The sequence below is a fragment of the Podarcis filfolensis genome, assembly GCF_964270895.1.
Source record: "Podarcis filfolensis genome assembly, chromosome: 2".
Lineage (NCBI taxonomy): Eukaryota > Metazoa > Chordata > Lepidosauria > Squamata > Lacertidae > Podarcis > Podarcis filfolensis.
In genome coordinates, this window is record NC_139605.1 from 34,817,332 (window position 1) to 34,837,222 (window position 19,891).

Genomic DNA, 19,891 nt, shown 5'->3' on the forward strand with positions numbered 1-19,891 from the left:
CCCGATTTGAACTATAAAATGGTGATTTTCTTGAGTCAAAATGAGAGTACCCCTAAACGTTTTTAAAAGAAAAAAGCACTGCCTATATATCTTTTGAAAATACTCAAATGATTCTTGTGTGACTGACCTTGAAAGTCGGTGCAGAAGTATTTTTAATTAAACTAACAGTAATAAATAACTGAGCTTGCAAGCCGTGAAAATAAGAATGTTGACTCAAATAGTAATGCAGGTACTCAAAATATCTCTCACTACGCATCTGGAGCAAGACAAAATTGCTGCTTGGAATGCCCTGAGCACCATACTCAAGGGACTGTGAAGGAACGCCTGACAAGGAGTCCTGGTGTCAGCAGGGAGCCCTCATTGCTCCAATGTTTTCCTTCTGCGCACTGTATGCTGAACTTTGTGGAGGCCTCTTGACAGACTGAATTCATATTTTGTTCAGGAAATGCACCCATGCATGGCCCTTGCCTCTTCCATTCTTAACTCTTGCGAGGAAGAGAGAGGAACTTTAGTTCTGCTGGCAATTTCCCAAAGCAGAAAAGACATATTTTCAGTTGAAAGTGGGCATTATCCCCTCAGAAACTCAAATGAAGCAGTGTGTTAGAAATAGATATATATTCCCCCACCCCCCAAAATGCACTTCATTTGCAGCCCAGTCCTCAAAGCTCCTCTTGAGTAGGGAGCCTCACCAGTGGGAATGTCAAAGGGCTGTATCAGCATAACAGTTTGAGGAAGGAAGCCGCAGACCTGGGAAATGCAAATATTTCTTCTCAGCCATGCATATCAAATGGTTGCAGAGCCCAGCTCTCCACATCTGCTTACCGTTCTTGGGCTGAGTTATTAAAAGGCTGCAGCAGCAGTAGCACAGCACAGTTTGAACAGCAGGAAGCCATGATAATCTTATAAATAGGAGATTGTGGTCCACAAGGGATGCCAACTGAGCCACTTAAAAGATAGAGCTAAACCATTCAAGACTTGGGAGGATAAGGTTAGGACATGATCAGATTAATAACAGATTTTTAACCTCAACAACTTCTTCTTCTCCTCCTCCTTCACAGAGGTGAGTAGATGTGATTAGAAGTGTCCGCCTGATGCCATTTTTCATTTGAAATAAAAGATTAAAACCACATCTCTCCTGCTCTGGAGCTCATTTTCTCAATAAACAGAGGTGGATAACCGCAGCAGAAAATGGTGTATGTGTCGCACACTCATCTCTGCAATCTGCCTGTGGGAAGGCTGGCATTTCACCGAGTTGAGGTGTGCTTACCAGGAGAAGTTCACCTGGTGGGCAGGAGATGCAGCAATAAGATTCCTGTCTGCAGCATTACTGCTCCTTACCAGCAGGGGAGGGAGGAGCAAGGTAATGGTGAGATCAGGCCTGAGCAGGGATGCCAGATGGAATCCAACGGCACAGTGGCGCAACCTCAACCTCAGGGCGCCGCAAACTTCCAATTAAACAGCAGTAGTGATGCTGCTAGGAGGCTGTTGCTGTGGTGGCACTAGCCTAGTGAGTGAGCTGCTCTTGCCTCTGTCACCCTTGTTGAATGTCTGCTTTAAAACCACACACCTCAAGGTTACTACTCTGTAAGCGCACCTGAGTTATGCCTCTGAATACCAGTCGCTGGGGAACCTGAGCAAGGAAGGGCTATAGCACAGATGTCCTACTTGTCAGTTTCCCATAGGCATTCTGGGATCAGGACATGAGCCCTTGCTCTGATCCAGCAACACTCTTTGTAGTTTGATAGAACAGCATGGGGTTTTTTTGTTAAGGGATGCTATGTGTTTTGTTTTCATACATCCCCTTGACTTGCTTGTGCCAAATCTCCAAACTGCTTTTTGAACTTGGTGGCTTTGAAAGATGTTTTTGGCAAATAATAAAAATAATTAAACTAAAACAGATACCGTATTTTTCCGTGTATAAGACTAGGTTTCCCCCCTAAAAAATAATATAAAAAATTAGGGGGCGTCTTATACACAATATATCTCTCCCCCTCCCATTTTCTTAAATCCGAGTCCCCCAAAATAGGGGGTGTCTTATACATGGGGGCATCTTATAGACTGAAAAATACGGTACACACTTCATTTCAAAACCTTAGGCTCAGGGAAAGCCTAATAATTTGAGGAAATGTGCAGCAGTTTGACTAGACTTGGGTAATAGCTGAACATCCCGCAAGACTGTATTTCACTAGAGATTTAACTTTCAGAAGGGCACTGTTAGATTGTTCTTCGAGGGTTTCTTGTCTGTTTTAATGGAATTGCCCTGGAGGGCAAAATCAAAAGAGAAGCAAATTTAATGCTGTCTGCTTATGTGACAGCAATGGAGGATGGAGCCTTCATCCCTATAACAGAGGCACCATGAGACTTGAATACACTTTCCACACGCACAATATTAATTTCTCACAAGGACTTGCAGCCTTTGTTATATCTTCGGCCAGTAAAGTAGATATGGTTAAATAAGATCTGGGATTTAATTAAACAAGTCAAATTAACTGCATACCAAACCACCCCTCCCATACTCACCATCATGACTTTATAACACGAGCAGCTTAGCAGCCAGAATGTCATCTGAATCCTCTTTGGACTGGATATCTGACTTGAAGGATGAATTTTTTGATTTAATGAGATTTTCTACTGGAATATTTATCTTAAAGAATAGCGCTGTTTCAAAAATTGGTAGTATGTAAGTGTTAGCTATACCTGCTTACAATTATGTGTTAATTGGAGGTAGGTGCTGGGTGTGTTTCATTATTTCGGCTTTTATTAGTGCTTTTGAATCTAGTCTCTAGAGCAAATCAGGATTATTTTTCAGCATGTTATTATTTTCATACAGTCTAGGATCATTAATTCGACAGTAACAGTGAAATCCTACACATTATTACCCAGAAGAAGGTACAACTCGCATCAGTGGGACTTTTCCAAATCAGTGTGCTTAGATTTGCAGCTTGTGCTACCTTGTTTAATCATACTTTTAAAATTATGTCCACGAACCAACAATGCTGCTTACCTGGGCATCTCCCAGGGGGCTCTGCTAGCTCAGTTTGGGAAGATGTTGCCTCAGTAAAGGCTTAGAACAGTTTTGGGAAACCTGAGGCCTCCAGATATTGTTGTACCACCATTGTTGATCATTGGAAATAGGACTCGGGGCTGATGTTGGAATCCAACAACATCTGGAGGGCCATAGGTTCTCCTGCCCTAGCTTAGAATCATCTGCAGCCCTGAATCCAAACTCTTCTTCTTCTTCTTCTTCTTCTTCTTCTTCTTCTTCTTCTTCTTCTTCTCCTTCTCCTTCTCCTTCTCCTTCTCCTTCTCCTTCTCCTTCTTCTTCCTCTGACAGCCCAGTGACTCCACCCTCCCTGGGAGAGTTTTATAATATTTAAAGGGTGTGTAGCCTATTCTGTGTATGGGAAGCGGGTGGTGCTGTGGGTTAAACCACAGAGCCTAGGACTTGCCGATCAGAAGGTTGGTGGTTCGAATCCCCACAACGGGGTGAGCTCCCATTGCTCGGTCCCTGCTCCTGCCAACCTCGCAGTTCAAAAGCACATCAAAGTGCAAGCAGATAAATAGGTACCGCTCCGGCGGGAAGGTAAACAGTGTTTCCGTGCGCTGCTCTGGTTCACCAGAAGTGGCTTAGTCATACTGGCCACATGACCCGGAAGCTGTACGCCGGCTCCCTCGGCCAATAAAGCGAGATGAGCACCGCAACCCCAGAGTCGATCACGACTGGACCTAATGGTCAGGGGTCCCTTTACCTTTACTAGCCTATTCTGTAGCCACATGCATTTGTGTGGTGGTGGGACAAGAGAGTCTGCAGAGGAATGGAGTCATGTCCTCAGAGCAGGGCAGTCTAGAAGGGGTCCTCCTCAGGCTAATACACTGAGGCAGGGAACATGACAAGGCTCCTAAGCCTAACTCTCAGGAGCACTACATAGGAAAGCTCTTCTTAGTGGTCTGTTGCAGGTTCCCACCTCTTTGTCTGCCATGATCAGTTGTGTGTCTTCTCCTCTCTGCACGCTTCATCAGGCAGACAGGACTGAGATGTTAATGTGAAAATGTCTCCAAATGAAGCATAATTAAAGTTCAATGAGCAAAACCTAATTTTCTGTGTACCAACTCTTGTTGTCAGAGGCGGATTGATTGATGACTGCAACATGAACAAGAAAATGTATTAGTTGTGAGCTCTCGCTAGAGCCCTCAGAAAGTCAAGTACTGGGGGCCTGCTCTGAATTTCTGGTTAGCACCAGCTGTGGATATTTTAGGGGCTAACTATGATGTTACTACTACTGCTGCTGCTGCTGCTGCTGCTGCTGCTACTACTACTACTACTTTGTTGTTATTGTTATTTGCCAACCAAAAGTAAATGTAGAACTCCCTCATGACTGCACAAAGCAGAGCAGAAATGTGGGTTATGGCTGTTAAAGAGGAAGGCTAAGCTAAGATTCTGCTGGTTTGGCAGAAAAGGGTCTTTTGTAAATAATGGATTTGGAAGAAGCTATGTGGTTGTCAGGATAAATTTGGAGAGAGAAACTATGTGTACCATTTGATTTATTGGAGGAAAGCTGGACTATGTATGTAATAAATGAACGCATGAATGTTACAGAACCAAATATACTGCCCCCAGCTGTGCTCATCAAAAAGGTGTCTTTTGACACTTGTGGACATTTGGCTTGAGATCAGCAGCACCCTTTAGTTTTACAGGGAATGATATCAAGATGTGCTTTGGTGCATTTGAGTGAAATCAAGGTGTGTACAGAGATGCAGCTTGATATCTATGCAGTACGAAAGTCCTTCTTATCCACACAAGCACCCTTTCTTTCCCAATTATCACTACATTTTCAGCATCAGCCACACACATTCCTGCTTAAATGATCATATCTCTATATTTATAGCTTCCTGCAAGGACTTCCATTGGAAAGTCCTCCTTCAACTTGCTTGTGAACCATGATAACTGAGATTATGGAAGATGCACTCAACTTTTTTTGTGCCTGAAAGAAAAGTTTGTGCCATTGTTAGAAAAGTTGATCAGATAACTGACTTGTCTGGAAGCTCTTTTGCTTTTGCTCTGCATTTCCATCATGCCTGAATCTGACACTTGGGGACAGTAAAAATATTGATAAGCAAAGCAAGCCAGCAACAGTTTTAAAACCGTAGTAAAGCTCTATGTTTCATTCGAGTCCTGGGCTTTCTAAGGCAGCCCAAATAAGCAGCTTTCTGAAAATAGAACTGTTCGTGCCACCTCCAAGAGTGCTTGTATTCCACTGGGATCAGCCCTGGTGCTGCCTATATTTGCACTTGATGTATGTGGCAAGTTTGTTGACAAAAACTCAATATCTCCCTGCACCTCTGTAATAACAAATGATATGTGCTGTGTAGATAAAAGCTCTCCCACATTCTTAAGTTGCAGTGCAGTGGTCAGTAAAAGCCAAGTACTGTGACCCATTGTCATTATGATTGAGTGAATTCCTCATTAGGGAGCGTGTTCTCATCCATCAGAGGTGCCAGCTTTCATTCCACCAGCTGTATTTCACCTAGGATCACAGCACTCTCTGACAAGCTATATCATGCCAGAAAACGAGAAAGCACTTGGGGGTGGCTGGAGCCATGTTTTTCTCCCCATAGTTCTTCATGATTATCCTGGCTACTTGCCAGAGAACGAGTCATTCATTCATTAAACGAAGCCAGCTGAAGAGCTGCGGCGAGCATGTCTTTGTTAAATGTCATGATGTCCAAGTGCAAATTGCACGTGTCGCACCTTAAATGGGAACTTGCTGATAATGCATTTTATAGTCGCTGGTAAATTCGGAATGGAGGGGTTTCTGAGTTTTTCTGGATCCATTTCGAAAAGCATTTACTTGGATGAAATGGCCAGCCACATAAAATGGTGCCAAAAAAAGTCTAAAAGATTAGGGGTTCCTCAAAGGCTTCTGTTTAGGGAAGTTTTTAATGTTTGATGTTTTATCGTGTTTTAATATTCTGTTGGGAGCTGCTAAGTGTGGCTGGGGAAACCCAGCCAGATGGCCAGGGTATATTATTATTATTATTATTATTATTATTATTATTATTATTATTATCATCGCACTCAAAACATTTAGTATTGCCTTAAAACAGCCATTTTGACCAGTGGTTGCCTGCCAGTGGTAACTGCATGGAATTATCATGGAAGCAATCAAAGATCTTTTTAGGAGTGCAGAAAAGACATTCCTATAGGGAACATAAGTAATAAAACACAGTCATCAGGGGATCAAGGGTAGTATGCACCTATATTACACAGGATCTTGGTTATTCTTAAAAACCTTAATTATTTGGCCTGTCTCTCAGATGTTTACAAGATGGCAATAATTCTCCTGTGACATCATTTGCACCAGCAGGCACTGTTGCCCCACAAGGGTTTTAAACCACCCTCTTCCCCAGACCTTTCAAATCCTAGTAGCACATAAAAACCTTGACTGACTGCCTTGCCATACAGAAAAGCAGGCATTGGCTCCTGCAGATGCCTCTCTTCATCGTTGAAAGAAGGAAAGCTAAGAACAAGTGTGGTATTGCTGGGTTTGGATGTGAGTAGAAGCCAGTGTTGAGAGGAGCAGAGGCACCAACTTGAATAAAGTACAGTGGTACCTCAGGTTAAGTACTTAATTCGTTCCGGAGGTCCGTTCTTAACCTGAAACTGTTCTTAACCTGAAGCACCACTTTAGCTAATGGGGCCTCCAGCTGCTGCCGCGCCACCAGAGCACGATTTCTGTTCTCATCCTGAAGCAAAATATTTAACCTGAGGTAATATTTCTGGGTTAGCGGAGTCTGTAACCTGAAGCGTATGTAATCTGAAGCGTATGTAACCTGAAGCATATGTAACCTGAGGTACCACTGTACTGGAGGAGCAAATAAGCCCCGTCTCACATAATCAATCACATGATCGACCCACACCATTTGGATGGCAATGCCCATTAACTCTGAGGGGCCCTGGCCCCCTCAAATATTTTACTGGGGGCCACAAAGGGACCTCGGCCTCTAGGAGTTGGCTCCTGTGGGAATGAGTGGACTTCACAATGTTTGTCTTTGGATTGCTGAAAAGAAGGAGTGAAGAAAGCCATAGCAGGAGCATGCAAGATATGACTGCAAATATTCCCAGTCTGGTATGAAAGCAACTGAGGAGACAGTAGTCCACCGCAGTAAAGGAAGATGAAAAGAGATTTGTTATCTTAAGCTTCGTTGTTGTTGTTCTTTGCTGCATCTGATATTGTTCGTTTATTTTGTTTCGATGCACCCTAATTTCCCATAAGCTGTAATGGCACTGAAGGCGTCCTTGCTGCAATGAGCTCTTCTTATAATACCCCTGATGAGCTCAGAGAAACTATTCATTCTGCATTCAAGTCCTGCACATTTTTAGCCCTGCTGCGCTGTCAGAAAAGTGCTTCATCTACAATTTCACAGAAAATGCTTATTATTTGAAATTTGCATTGATGCACACAGTAAAACTGTAGATTAATTATTCAAATGCTATTAAAGACCCAAGTACAACTTCAGGCCTTGCTTTCAAGAGGCAGTGGAAGTGGAAAACATGGATTGGCTTTTTAGCATACCTTCCCCACCACTGGCTTAATCTGATGGGCTGTTTTTGGATTACATTTACCAAAAAAAAATGCATATTAATGCATTCACTTTTTTGTTTCCACCTATTTAAATAAAAATGAACTGAATATAGATAAAGCTAGGAAACGTTGCACTATTCCAGTACAACCTTTGTTCCTTAGATGACAGGAGAAAGGATCGTTTCAGGTTGGTGGAAGAGAATAGATAATAATAAGGTTTCTCTCTTATGTAAGGTCACTGTAACACATGTAAGCAACATGTGGCTCTGGCTTGGTCGAATTTCACAGGACCACAGGCCAAATTTTATGTGGGCAAGGAGGGGGGAAACCTCAGCTGGCACTAAATGCAGCCGCCAAATTTCTCGTTGGGGTTGAGTTTAAATCAGGTCTAAACTTTGTTTTAAAACAGCTGCATTGGTTGCCAGATCATTCCCCCACAAAATTTAAGGTGCACAACCTGGGACTGTTAAGTTGTGGGTGAACATATCAGACGACACAGCGATTCTTCAAACAGCTCTTGTTTATTCAGAGGCCAGAACAGAACTGAGCTGAAGGGTTCAGTCAGCCTGCTTATCTAGAGCTCCAGTACCATGTAACTGTAACAATTTTCTAAAACTACCAATCACTGAACGTCACTTTCGATCCCTTATTTGCATAACTAGCTACAGTATCCCCCTGCTGGCCCAGGGTGAGAACTTCAGTACATAACAGGGACAGTGCACCCTGCCTATTAAGTAGTGGGTTGACAAAGCAGACGACACAGAGATTTCCCCAAGTGGTTCTTTATAGTAAGCTGGAACTGAAGTGAACAGCAAACAGCTCAGCCAGCCTACTTTTATAGGCAGCCGGCTGTCAACATTGTAACAACAACAACCCAGGGTTTCCTACCTAAAGTAACTGACATGGACCTGAGTGAAAACTATATACATGATACTCCTGGTGGCCAGGGTGAGAACTTCAATACATAATACTGCCCCTCTGCCAAAGTGACCCCCGCCCACTGGAGCCAAGGAGGGCTGTGCTGCGCTGCCTGCTAGCTTGCTTGGATAAAACCAACTAAATCCAATTGAACATGGAACTGGGATTATGACCTCTTAAATCAGCAAACTTTTTCAGCAGGGGGCCGGTCCACTGTCCCTCAGGCCTTGTGGGGGGCTGGACTATATTTTGAAGAAAAAAATTGAACAAATTCCTATGCCCCACAAATAGAAATGCATTTTAAATAAAAGCACACATTCTACTCATGTAAAAACACGCCTATTTCCGGACCCTCCGCGGGCCAGATTTAGAAGGCAATTCGGCTGGATCTGGCCCTCGGGCCTTAGTTTGCCTACCCATGTCTTAAGTCATCTTCCTACTGTAAAATTTAGCATCAGTAAACCTGGTTTGAAAACCCATAAACGCTGGATAATTTTTTTCACATGAAATTTAGGACTCTTTCATTCCCACATCCTAATTTAAATATTTTACCCAATGCAAAGACTGATTTTGTCAACAATTGAGAAGATAATATCAAATATAGCTCCCAATTAGACTCCCAATGCCTCCTACAGTATTTTAGACTTGGAGAGGAATGCTTGCAAATTCTGCAGTGTTTGAATTAAGGGAAACTTACCTCTTCTGTTAATAAAAACTTCTGTTTAACCAGCAGTGCAGGCTTCTATACTCACTATAAACACTGGAGATTTTCCTCTCCAATAAGCACAGGAAGAAAACAAAGAAGAAGACCAAAGATAGGGAACATGCAGAGATCTAATCATTTTGGGGGAAGGAAATTATGCTTATGTGTGCATATATAATATGGAGAGAGAGAGAGAGAGAGAGAGAGAGAGAGAGAGAGAGAGAGAGTTTGGCAGCAGAGTTTTTATGTAGTGCCTAAACTGAGCCTATGAAGAGAGCACAGCAGTTTTACTGGCTTGGAGGGAATGGCATTGTTTACTGCGCCAGGAAGACATCCATCAGCAAAAAAATCCTAGGGGCCCTGCAGTGGACTGACAAAGGGTGGAAAACAAGTGCTCAGGGGCCATGTGGTGGCTACTTAAAATTATACTGCAGCAGCAAAAGCCTTTTGGAAAGAGTCTACTGCCATGCAGAACATGACCATCACACTTGCCTAGTCAAAATCCAGGACAGGTGCATCTCTATATGGTTACCATATAGCAGCTTTTCAGTTTAATGCTGGCTGAAACAACAACAGAGCATTGTTCTCCTAATATGCCATGTCCCAGGCCTCGCCTTGGCTGAGATCAGTGCTCACCGTACAGCCACGTTGTTGTTGTTGTTGTTGTTGTTGTTGTTGTTGTTGTTGTTGTTGTTGTTGTGCCACACATCTGACCGGGCTGCCCCAGCCACTCTTGGTGGCCTCCAAGAAATTATAAAACCCCAGTAAAACATCCAACATTAAAAATGTAGTTTTGTTGTTGTTTAGTCGTTTAGTGGTGTCCGACTCTTCGTGACCCCATGGACCAGAGCACGCCAGGCACTCCTGTCTTCCACTGCCTCCCTCAGTTTGGTCAGACTCATGTTTGTAGCTTCGAGAACACTGTCCAACCATCTCGTCCTCTGTCGTCCCCTTCTCCTTGTGCCCTCCATCTTTCCCAACATCAGGGTCTTTTCCAGGAAGTCTTCTCTTCTCATGAGGTGGCCAAAGTATTGGAGCCTCAGCTTCAGGATCTGTCCTTCCAGTGAGCAATCAGGGCTGATTTCCTTAAGAATGGAGAGGTTTGATCTTCTTGCAGTCCATGGGACTCTCAAGGGTCTCCTCCTGCACCATAATTCAAAAGCATCAATTCTTCGGCGATCAGCCTTCTTTATGGTCCAGCTCTCACTTCCATACATCACTACTGGGAAAACCATAGCTTTAACTATACGGACCTTTGATGTAGTTTACTGTTTACCATATGTTCTTTTTGCAACTGCCTAGAAACTGTCTTGGTATTAAGTAATATATAAATATATGAAATAAGTAAAATAGCATTTTAGTATGAAGAAACTCATATTCATTACTTGGAAACAACCCAGTTTTTTACCTGTATTTTAAAGAGTAGAAACAAATCCTGGAATTACAACTCTACCCATCATCGTCACACACTTCATAGTGTTCTCATATTCATTCATTAAGGGTGTTCTCATATTCATATTCATAAGCAATATTCTCCATAGTGACAAGCAAGAAGCAGGGTGGAAACCTATCTTCCAGTATGTTCTGCAATGCAGAAGAAGCGTGCAAGACTCAGTGTAAAAAATTGGTGCCTCCATTTAGGAAGGAATGATGAGCAGACTTAAAATCTAGCGGCAGCATTAAAGTTGCTTAAGAAATCAAGAGAGATAAAATGTTCTTTTGGAATCGCATTCAGAGTAGACAAACTGCAAAGAGAGAAAATCCAGCAGTCAGCTGCAGAATTCATGATCAGGTTTTTAATGGTATAATCAATACTCCTTTTGGAATATAGCAGTGGTGCCTAAAGGAGTTCTAGAAGCCCTTTTATCTCAACACAGAAATGTTCCAACAGGAACCAGTCGTGATTAGTTCAGATATTACGCTCACTTTCTGTGATTCAAGAAGCACTTCTTTAAAGTGTCATCCTCCTCACCTTGGGAATGTTGCCATTCTAAACAGAGCCAAGTTTCTTTCTTACAACAAGAGAAAGCCACAAAATAAAGTTAAACGTGTATATAAAGAGATCATATAACTTATTGGGAAGCCTTTGCAACATTCTTCTCACTCCACTATGTAATTTTATGACAAACACACCCAAACCAGTTGAGAGAAATATACACAAAGTCACTGGATGAAGCCATTGGAGCAGGTCTGAATGCTTTGAAAGGTCAGTGGTAGTAACATTTACTAATCACTGCTGTTTACTATTTACTAATGCACATCAGGCATATTGACACAGTCTACACACTCCCATTTAATCAGCCATGACAGAATTATAGAGTCAGTTTCAAATGGTTCAAATCTACCATGTCATGCCTCTCTTCTGCAGCCTTCATGCTCCCACAAAGCTGGTTTGGAGCAGAATAATAGTAGAGGTTTAAGTTAGCAGATGCGTCGTGGCTGGAGGATGACAAAAGGGAACTAAAGATTGTGCACGAAAGGGAATGTAAGCAGGGCAAAGGAGTAAAAAAACCTGGTGTAGTAATTGGGAAAACTTCTGTGAGGCTATCTTTCATAAACTTTTGTTTTTAAACCAGCCACTGTTCAATCCGAACAATGTCTGGTATACCATTGGCCAGGTTCTTTTCTGTGGATGATGTCCACAGATGATGTCTGCACATTTGAAAGCCTCCAACCACAATACAGTAATACACTGAAAAGTTGACATCTACAATTGACAAGTTGTTCACCCTCAGATATGCCAAGAAAAATAAGTCTAGCGTGTGATCCACTGGGTGTGCTGCATCCATGGCTGTCATGATGGCCATAAAACCCCCAACAAGGTAGCCTGTGGATTTTCCCCATAACCAACAGATTGGATTCACAACTGTCAATCCAAACCCTTCTGAAGGCTCAGGCAAGGAAGCTGTCATGGGGGGGGGGGGTATTGCACTGGGAGGTTCCTTAATTTGTCTGTCCCGATGGCACAACTCATCCATGCAGGGCTCAGCAGTGCAAGCCAGATGAGCCTTCTCATTTAGGATTAAGCCCAAGATAGGGTTAAGCCCAACATGATGGTGACTCCAACTCTCATCAGCCCCAGCCAGTATTGCCAATGGCTAGGGATGCTGGGAATTGTAGTCCAGCAACATCTGAAGGGTTACTGTGCTGACTACCTCTGTCCTAGATAATACATAGATGTTTTATTATGTATTAATAAAATAGCAGCACCAGACCTGATAGCAAGTTTGCTAGGCAACCAGGGCTGTCCTGGCTTGGGGAAGATCTTCCTTTCCATAATTATTAGCTGCACAATTGTACAATGGGTTCTTAGTCACTGCAGATCAAAAACTTACAATTTCAGTCTTTAAATGGGAAACTAATTCTTTTTTTTTTCCTTCTTAGGTAATTTCACATATTTTAATTTGTATATTGTAGTTTGTATCAACTGCATATTATTGACATATTCCTAGCTTCAAACTATTATCATTTTGAAACCTAGGATTTAGAAACTAATTACAAGACTTAAATGGATAAGCCTGGGGAGCTAAATCATGCAAATACTCCTATCTATGAAGCTAAATATTCAAAAAACTATTTGAACTGCTGACTTAGTAACTGGAGTTGGGATGGAATTTGCAAGATAACAACAAACCTGAGAACAATTCTCAACTCTTACCCCCCTAATCTATCCATGGCAATTGTAGTGTAGCTGTTATTAACCAGCTGCAGGGGACAACTGTGGCTACAGAAGGGGGAAAATGTTATTTTCAAGCATGGTGTGTTAATTAACACTCACATGATTATTTCTGTACTGATTTTTAAACATTGCATGTAATTGTTCAGGATAAAACAAGAGAGATACTGCAGAAAAACTCATTTTGGCAAGGGAAGCACGTTTACAGTAGCTGTTACAAGTGATGGAGTATTTGGAGAGGTGGCTTTTTCTTGCTCTGTTCCAAAAAGCTATTACTTGAGCACAGACACATCCAGCATCATGCCCTTTATTCACACTTGATTGGTAATTGTCACCAGGCAACTTGTATTCCTTGCACCTGCAGGAGTCTCCTATGGTTCACCACAATCCCACCCCCTTTCGACAACTTTTGCTGCAAGGTAATTTCTTCTCCATGCTCTGATCTGACCCCACCTCATTTTATGCTATGAGTAAGGTAAAGGTGGAAGACAGGAGTGCCTGGCGGGCTCTGGTCCATGGGGTCACAAAGAGTCGGACACGACTAAATGACTAAACAACAACAAAGGTACCCCTGACCGTTAGGTCCAGTCGTGGATGACTCTGGGGTTGCACACTCATCTCGCTCTATAGGCCGAGGGAGCCGGCGTTTGTCCGCAGACAGCTTCCAGGTCATGTGGCCAGCATGACTAAGCTGCTTCTGGCAAACCAGAGCAGCGCACAGAAATGGTGTTTACCTTCCCACCGGAGCGGTACCTATTTATCTACTTGCACTTTGACGTGCTTTCAAACTGCTAGGTGGGCAGGAACAGGAACTGAGGAACAGAGCTCACCCCGCTGCGGGGATTCAAACCGCTGAACTTCTGATTGGCAAACCCTAGGCTCAGTGGTTTAGACCACAGCGCCACCCACGTCCCTTATGAATACTGTATTGCGATTTTATGGGTGGCACTCATGGCCTGACTTTTCTTTCCTGCTGGATCACCAACCTGGGAGGAGAACAATTGAGTGGGAAAGAGCCCTTGCCATCGGTCCTGGCCATGCTTCCAGTATTTATGCACATTTTGAAACTGCAAGGCAGGTGCTCCCACATGGCTGCTGTTGTCAGAACCCATACCTCAGGAGCACGAAAAGGCACACTTCAGAACGAAGATGGATTTTGTGTGAATGATTGTTGATTTTGTTATAGGAAAACTACCATGTCCTGGGGGGAAAGGCTCAGACTTAGCTTTTTCCCTGACAAGCTAGTTTTTAAGTGAGGACGTATTCAAGCATGAAATCTCCCTCCCTCCCTCCCTTTCTCATAAATACATGGGCACATACTGTAATAGTAGTATAATGCCATCTGCTTCTACTGCTTTTGTGGATCATAGAATCATAGAGTTGGAAGAGACCACAAGGGCCATCGAGTCCAACCCACTGCCAAGCAGGAAACACCATCAGAGCACTCCTGACATATGGTTGTCAAGCCTCTGCTTAAAGACCTCCAAAGAAGGAGACTCCACCACACTCCTTGGCAGCAAATTCCAATGTCAAACAGCTCTTACTGTCAGGAAGTTCTTCCTAATGTTTAGGTGGAATCTTCTTTCTTGTAGTTTGGATCCATTGCTCCGTGTCCGCTTCTCTGGAGCAGCAGAAAACAACCTTTCTCCCTCCTCTAGGTGACATCCTTTTATATATTTGAACATGGCTATCATATCACCCCTTAACCTCCTCTTCTCCAGGCTAAACATGCCCAGCTCCCTTAGCCGTTCCTCATAAGGCATCGTTTCCAGGCCTTTGACCATTTTGGTTGCCCTCCTCTGGACACGTTCCAGTTTGTCAGTGTCCTTCTTGAACTGTGGTGCCCAAGGATGAGGTAGAGTTGGGAGAGGCAGCATCTAAAATCCTTATAAGAGTTAGGATTGAACCGTCTCCACATTGTGAGCAAAGAAACAGCATCTGTGTTTGTGAATTTTCTTTTTTAGCTGCTGCCCCTCCTGCCACAATGGATGTGCTCCAGAAGCTCTTAATGTGACACAAGGTGCTATATTGGGAAGGCAGGCTGGAAGACTCCCACTGTGTGTGGTTTGTGCTCTGCACACAGACCCTTTGGGTTTCAATCAAAGCAAGCAAGAGAAATCGTGGCTATCATAACACTTATTTTCTCAAATTTCCTTCCTCCTCCTTTAGCCATGCCTGGCTTTTTTCTAGCTTTTATTCTGTGTCGCTAGGTGAAAACATATCTAGGCCTGACATCCTGAAACACTAATATTGCATTCTGTTGCATAAGGGCATCAGCCTTGTAAGAAAAAGTGAGACAGCCACAGCTGCACTTCCTCAAAATATTAGACGGATACCAGCAAAGCTTGCGTGAGCTAGACCTGATTCCTGTTATTCTTCCGAAGGAGTCTTTTGAGCTGTGCATGATCCCATCGAGGTCGACAAGTGGGAATAAAAGCCATTTCATTTTAAAGGTGAAATGAGCAGTTTTTGTCTGGGAAAGATACAGATACTCCCTTAGTGTCCAGAAATGACTGCAACCCCCTCAATAATGGCTAAAACCTTGTTTGCAGTCTTCAACAATGTAAAGGAAGCATGACTGTGAGTGCAGGTAAGTGGAAGATAAATAAGCTTTGCAAATATTTTATTTTCATGTAGATCATCTGCTTGCACATTGGAAGGGTCAGCAGATGCTGTTAGCAGTTTGATTTATTGTGTCACCTTCTTGACCAATTAATTTATTCAGATTTTTCCCCCTTCGGTTTTCTCCAGTACGTAAAATAAAGAGGTTGTGTACTGACAGGCCATTTCTGTTTCAAGCCTTCTCATGTAAATCCTCCAGTATGATAACAGATAATGTACAAGATTCAAATGCCCTTCTCTCTTTCTCTGCTCACTTCTCCCATTAAAGATCCTGCAATAATGAGGGGGGTTGATGTTTTCCATGGAGCCATCAGCCAAGTGCTCTAGGGTTCCATGGACAGCATAAGAGCCACACAGAGAACTAGCAGTGGGTGGATTGACCAATATTTTGTCAAGAATGAATCTGAGTAGCTGAATAAATTTTGATCCATGGTCCAGATTTTGTCTGGTTAGGCTCATAGGCTTGAGCAAATGGCCTAAAGGGCACACATCCAAATCATAGTTTGTACAATCCATTGAAGCCCCACAGTTCCAGAATATATAACGGTATTCAGGGCTGTATTCAGACTGCACTGTGGTATCTTTTGCAGGAAATGGATACCTTTCACTCTCCTGTCACTGGTGGTTTGTGCAAAACATATGGTGATGCTCTGGTGATGAGGTGATTGTCACCTGTCAGAGATTAAAGTCCCCAGTCCAGACTTATATTAGACTGGACCAGATGATTTGAGGTTCTGTCAAAAATGGATCTATGAGAGAATGGCATCTAAAATTCAGTTCCTCTCTCTCCAACAGAAATGTGATGTGATGAGTATTTGAAAAGGGTGTGGGTCAAAAATGCAAGTCCTCTACTCAAACTGATCTAACCTATTTTGTGTTCAACCCCCTGCCCCTTTGAGCCAGTTCCAAAATAGGCTTAAATGCCTTGTGGAGCATGCTTTGGGACGCATGCTCCACAAGTCACCAGTCCTTATTCTCCTACAAGTACAGCCCATGTGGGGATTTTGCCTACAATGAGTAACTTGCTTTCTTATAGGATAAATAGACTGGGGATTTACATGGAAAAGAGAAACCAGTTTGTGTTTGTGTCCATCATTTCCCAGCAATATACAGTAATATAAAGTGGTAAGCAGAAATCCCCATGTGAACAAACTTTTCTTCCTGAGGCGGCATGTTCAAACAAATGTGAGTTCTGAAGGAATTAAGAAAGGTTTTCCTTTCTGCATTTTTTTCTCTTTTTTTGGTCTGTCATCAATCTCTATCATTCAAAATGTGTAGCGGCCTCAATAAATGGCGCTTGAGGGACCACAGAGCGAGAAACCACTCTGGAAATAGAGAGGTGTGTTTTGGCTGAAACTGCCCTGAATTTCTACCAGAAGGCCTATCTAGCAAGTATTGCTAACTCTAACTGACAGGAACTCTAATGGGTCTAAATAAGTCTTCCTTTCCTAGCTCTGCTACCTGAACTTGAGATAACTTTTTCAACTTCAGTGACCCTGCAATCTTGAACCCACAAAATATATGCTCTGTCACTGAGGAATTACCAGGCTTTCTCATATATTAACAGACACACACACACACACACACACACACACACACACAAGACATACACACATACGACCACAACCACACACCAGGTACACATTATTTATTTTTATTTGTTAAAAGTCTGTGACGTCCATTTGATTTCCCAATTTTACTTAGCTGGTTTTGTCAGTGGCTTTTGTAACAGTTAAAGGTACCCCCTGACCGTTAGGTCCAGTCGCGGATGACTCTGGGTTTGCACACTCATTTCACTCTATAGGCTGAGGGAGCCGGCATTTGTCCACAGACAGCTTTCCAGGTCATGTGACCAGCATGACTAAGCCGCTTCTGGTGAACCAGAGCAGCGCACGGAAACGCCGTTTACCTTCCCACCAGAGCGGTACCTATTTATCTACTTGCACTTTGACGTGCTTTCAAACTGCTAGGTTAGCAGGAGCTGGGACCAAACAACGGGAGCTCACCCCGTCACGTGGATTCAAATCACTGACCTTCTGATCGGCGAGCCCTTCTGTAATGGGTAGTTTTCCCATAATTAAGTTTTTTGCCAGAAGCAACAAAACGATTAGCTCTTGGAGGCTACTAGTTTAGAGGTATGATGAAGGGCATTCTTGCTAGACAAAAAGAAAAGGAGAGGAAAGGAAAAGAGCATCCATAATTTTCCATGGATTTCTGTTCCAGTTTTGGCATCTTGTATCGTTGCTCCATTATATTGATTAGTTTCAAATAGAGAAATGTTTCTGAATATGAAATTACATTTCCCCCCCAGATGCATATATCCAAAAGCCCCAGACCAGGTTACTTTTTATTAGATGGGTCATGTGGCAGATCTATGTTGCACTAAAGAGGGATTCATGTGAACTTTTGTATGTTGAAACATGTGTGAAAGAATCACTTGCATTGGCTAGACCTTCTGCCTGTCAGTAGGGTGGGTGTGTTCCCCATGTCCTGCAGAAGCTGCAAATTTCTCTTTAATTTAAACTAAAGGGATGGAGACCCCTTTATTCTAAACTTTACAGCTGCTTTTCCCTTACACTGCCTCTGGACTTCGATTGAAGGCGCACATTAGCACTGGGGAGCATGGCCATTCATTGTGAAAACCCCTTTAGCTTAAACTTTAGACACAGCTTTTGCAGATTGCAGATGCCTAAATCAAATTCAGACTTCAGTGTTCATTAAACTATTTCCAATTTTAAGAAATCTCTATGACTTATAAGGTTATAAGAAGTTATGCATGGCTAGATGAGCATTTACTGTGTTGCAAAGAAAACGAGAGAGAGAATGCCAAAATATTTCAGGTGATAAAACAAACTTCATCATTTCAACAATCCTGGATCCTACATGCAATTATTTCCTATAGCATCTCCCTAATAACCTTTATATCATTTGCTTATTATTTGATTCCTGTGTGAAATTTTAATTCTATTTTCTCTTTCTCAGCAACAGCCCTCATTTACTTGGTGGTGGATTAACATGGCTCTATCCGTTTTACCCAAATATATGGACAGAATTGAATCTGCACAGATCAAATTTTAGCAGAAAATGGATTGTTTCCATGATGCCATCTGTGCACACATTCGTTTTCCTTTGTTGTTACTAAGGGCTGATGATACCTACTTCCAGATAACCAGTCTTATTTACTTTGCATTTTTTTACCCATAGATGGATGAAATGCAGTGGGGCAAAGGAACGAAGAAGGTCCCTACTTCTGTCTGCAGCCTTCCCTGTAAACCGGGAGAACGAAAGAGGATTATTAAAGGGATGAGCTGCTGTTGGCAATGTGAGCTATGCGATGGATACCAATACCAGTCTGACGAAGTGACCTGCAAGATCTGCTCCTACAGTCAACGGCCAAACGAGAATCGTACAGGATGCAGCCCTATCCCTATTGTGAAGCTGGAGTGGCATTCCCCGTGGGCAGTCATCCCAGTCTTCTTGGCCATGCTTGGAATTATTGCCACCATTTTTGTTATGGCAACCTTCATTCGATACAACGACACCCCCATTGTGCGGGCATCTGGAAGGGAACTCAGCTATGTTCTATTGACAGGAATATTTCTGTGTTATATCATCACGTTCTTGATGATTGCCAAGCCAGATGTCGCCGTGTGCTCCTTCCGACGTATCTTCTTAGGATTGGGGATGTGCATAAGTTACGCAGCTCTGTTGACTAAAACAAACCGCATCTACCGCATATTTGAACAGGGCAAAAAATCAGTGACAGCACCCCGGCTTATTAGTCCAACGTCACAACTAGCAATTACTTCAAGTTTGATATCAGTACAGCTTCTTGGGGTTTTTATTTGGTTTGCAGTTGACCCACCAAACAGTATAATAGATTATGATGAGCATAAGCCTATGGAACCAGATCAAGCCAGAGGAGTCCTCAAATGTGACATTACGGATCTACAAATCATATGTTCTTTGGGGTATAGCATTCTCCTCATGGTTACATGTACTGTCTATGCTATCAAGACTCGGGGTGTCCCGGAGAATTTTAATGAAGCCAAACCCATTGGATTCACTATGTACACGACTTGTATAGTATGGCTTGCCTTTATTCCAATATTTTTTTGCACTTCCCATGCAGCTGAAAAGGTAGGTGAAAATCAAGTAACTCATGGGATGATTTTTTTCCTATAAAATATACGTGGAAGTTTTTATTTAAACGTGCTTCTAGAAATGGGCTAAATGGCTTGACAAAAAATGGTTTCTTACAGCTACAACAATACATGATGTATTTGCCTCCCACCTCCTGCAGTTAGTTTGTAAGTCATTTGTTTGATGAAGTGGCAGATGATGGTCAGTAAGAATCAGCTGATCCATCAGTTCCTTCTCTTTCAGCTG

At 42.7% G+C, this 19,891-nt stretch overlaps 1 protein-coding gene across 3 annotated transcripts in view; it reads left to right on the plus strand.

Annotated features, from left to right (window-relative positions):
• The window catches only part of GRM7 (glutamate metabotropic receptor 7), a 393,161-nt gene that overhangs the window by 291,469 nt on the left and 81,801 nt on the right, over window positions 1-19,891 (plus strand). For 2 of the 3 annotated variants that reach the window (XM_083600644.1, XM_083600645.1), the window contains exon 8: window positions 18,707-19,642. The exons of the other annotated variant lie outside the window; for it this stretch is intronic. In XM_083600644.1, the coding sequence (XP_083456770.1) occupies window positions 18,707-19,642 (936 nt within the window). The remainder of the gene's footprint in view (window positions 1-18,706; window positions 19,643-19,891) is intronic. 3 annotated transcript variants of the gene reach the window in all.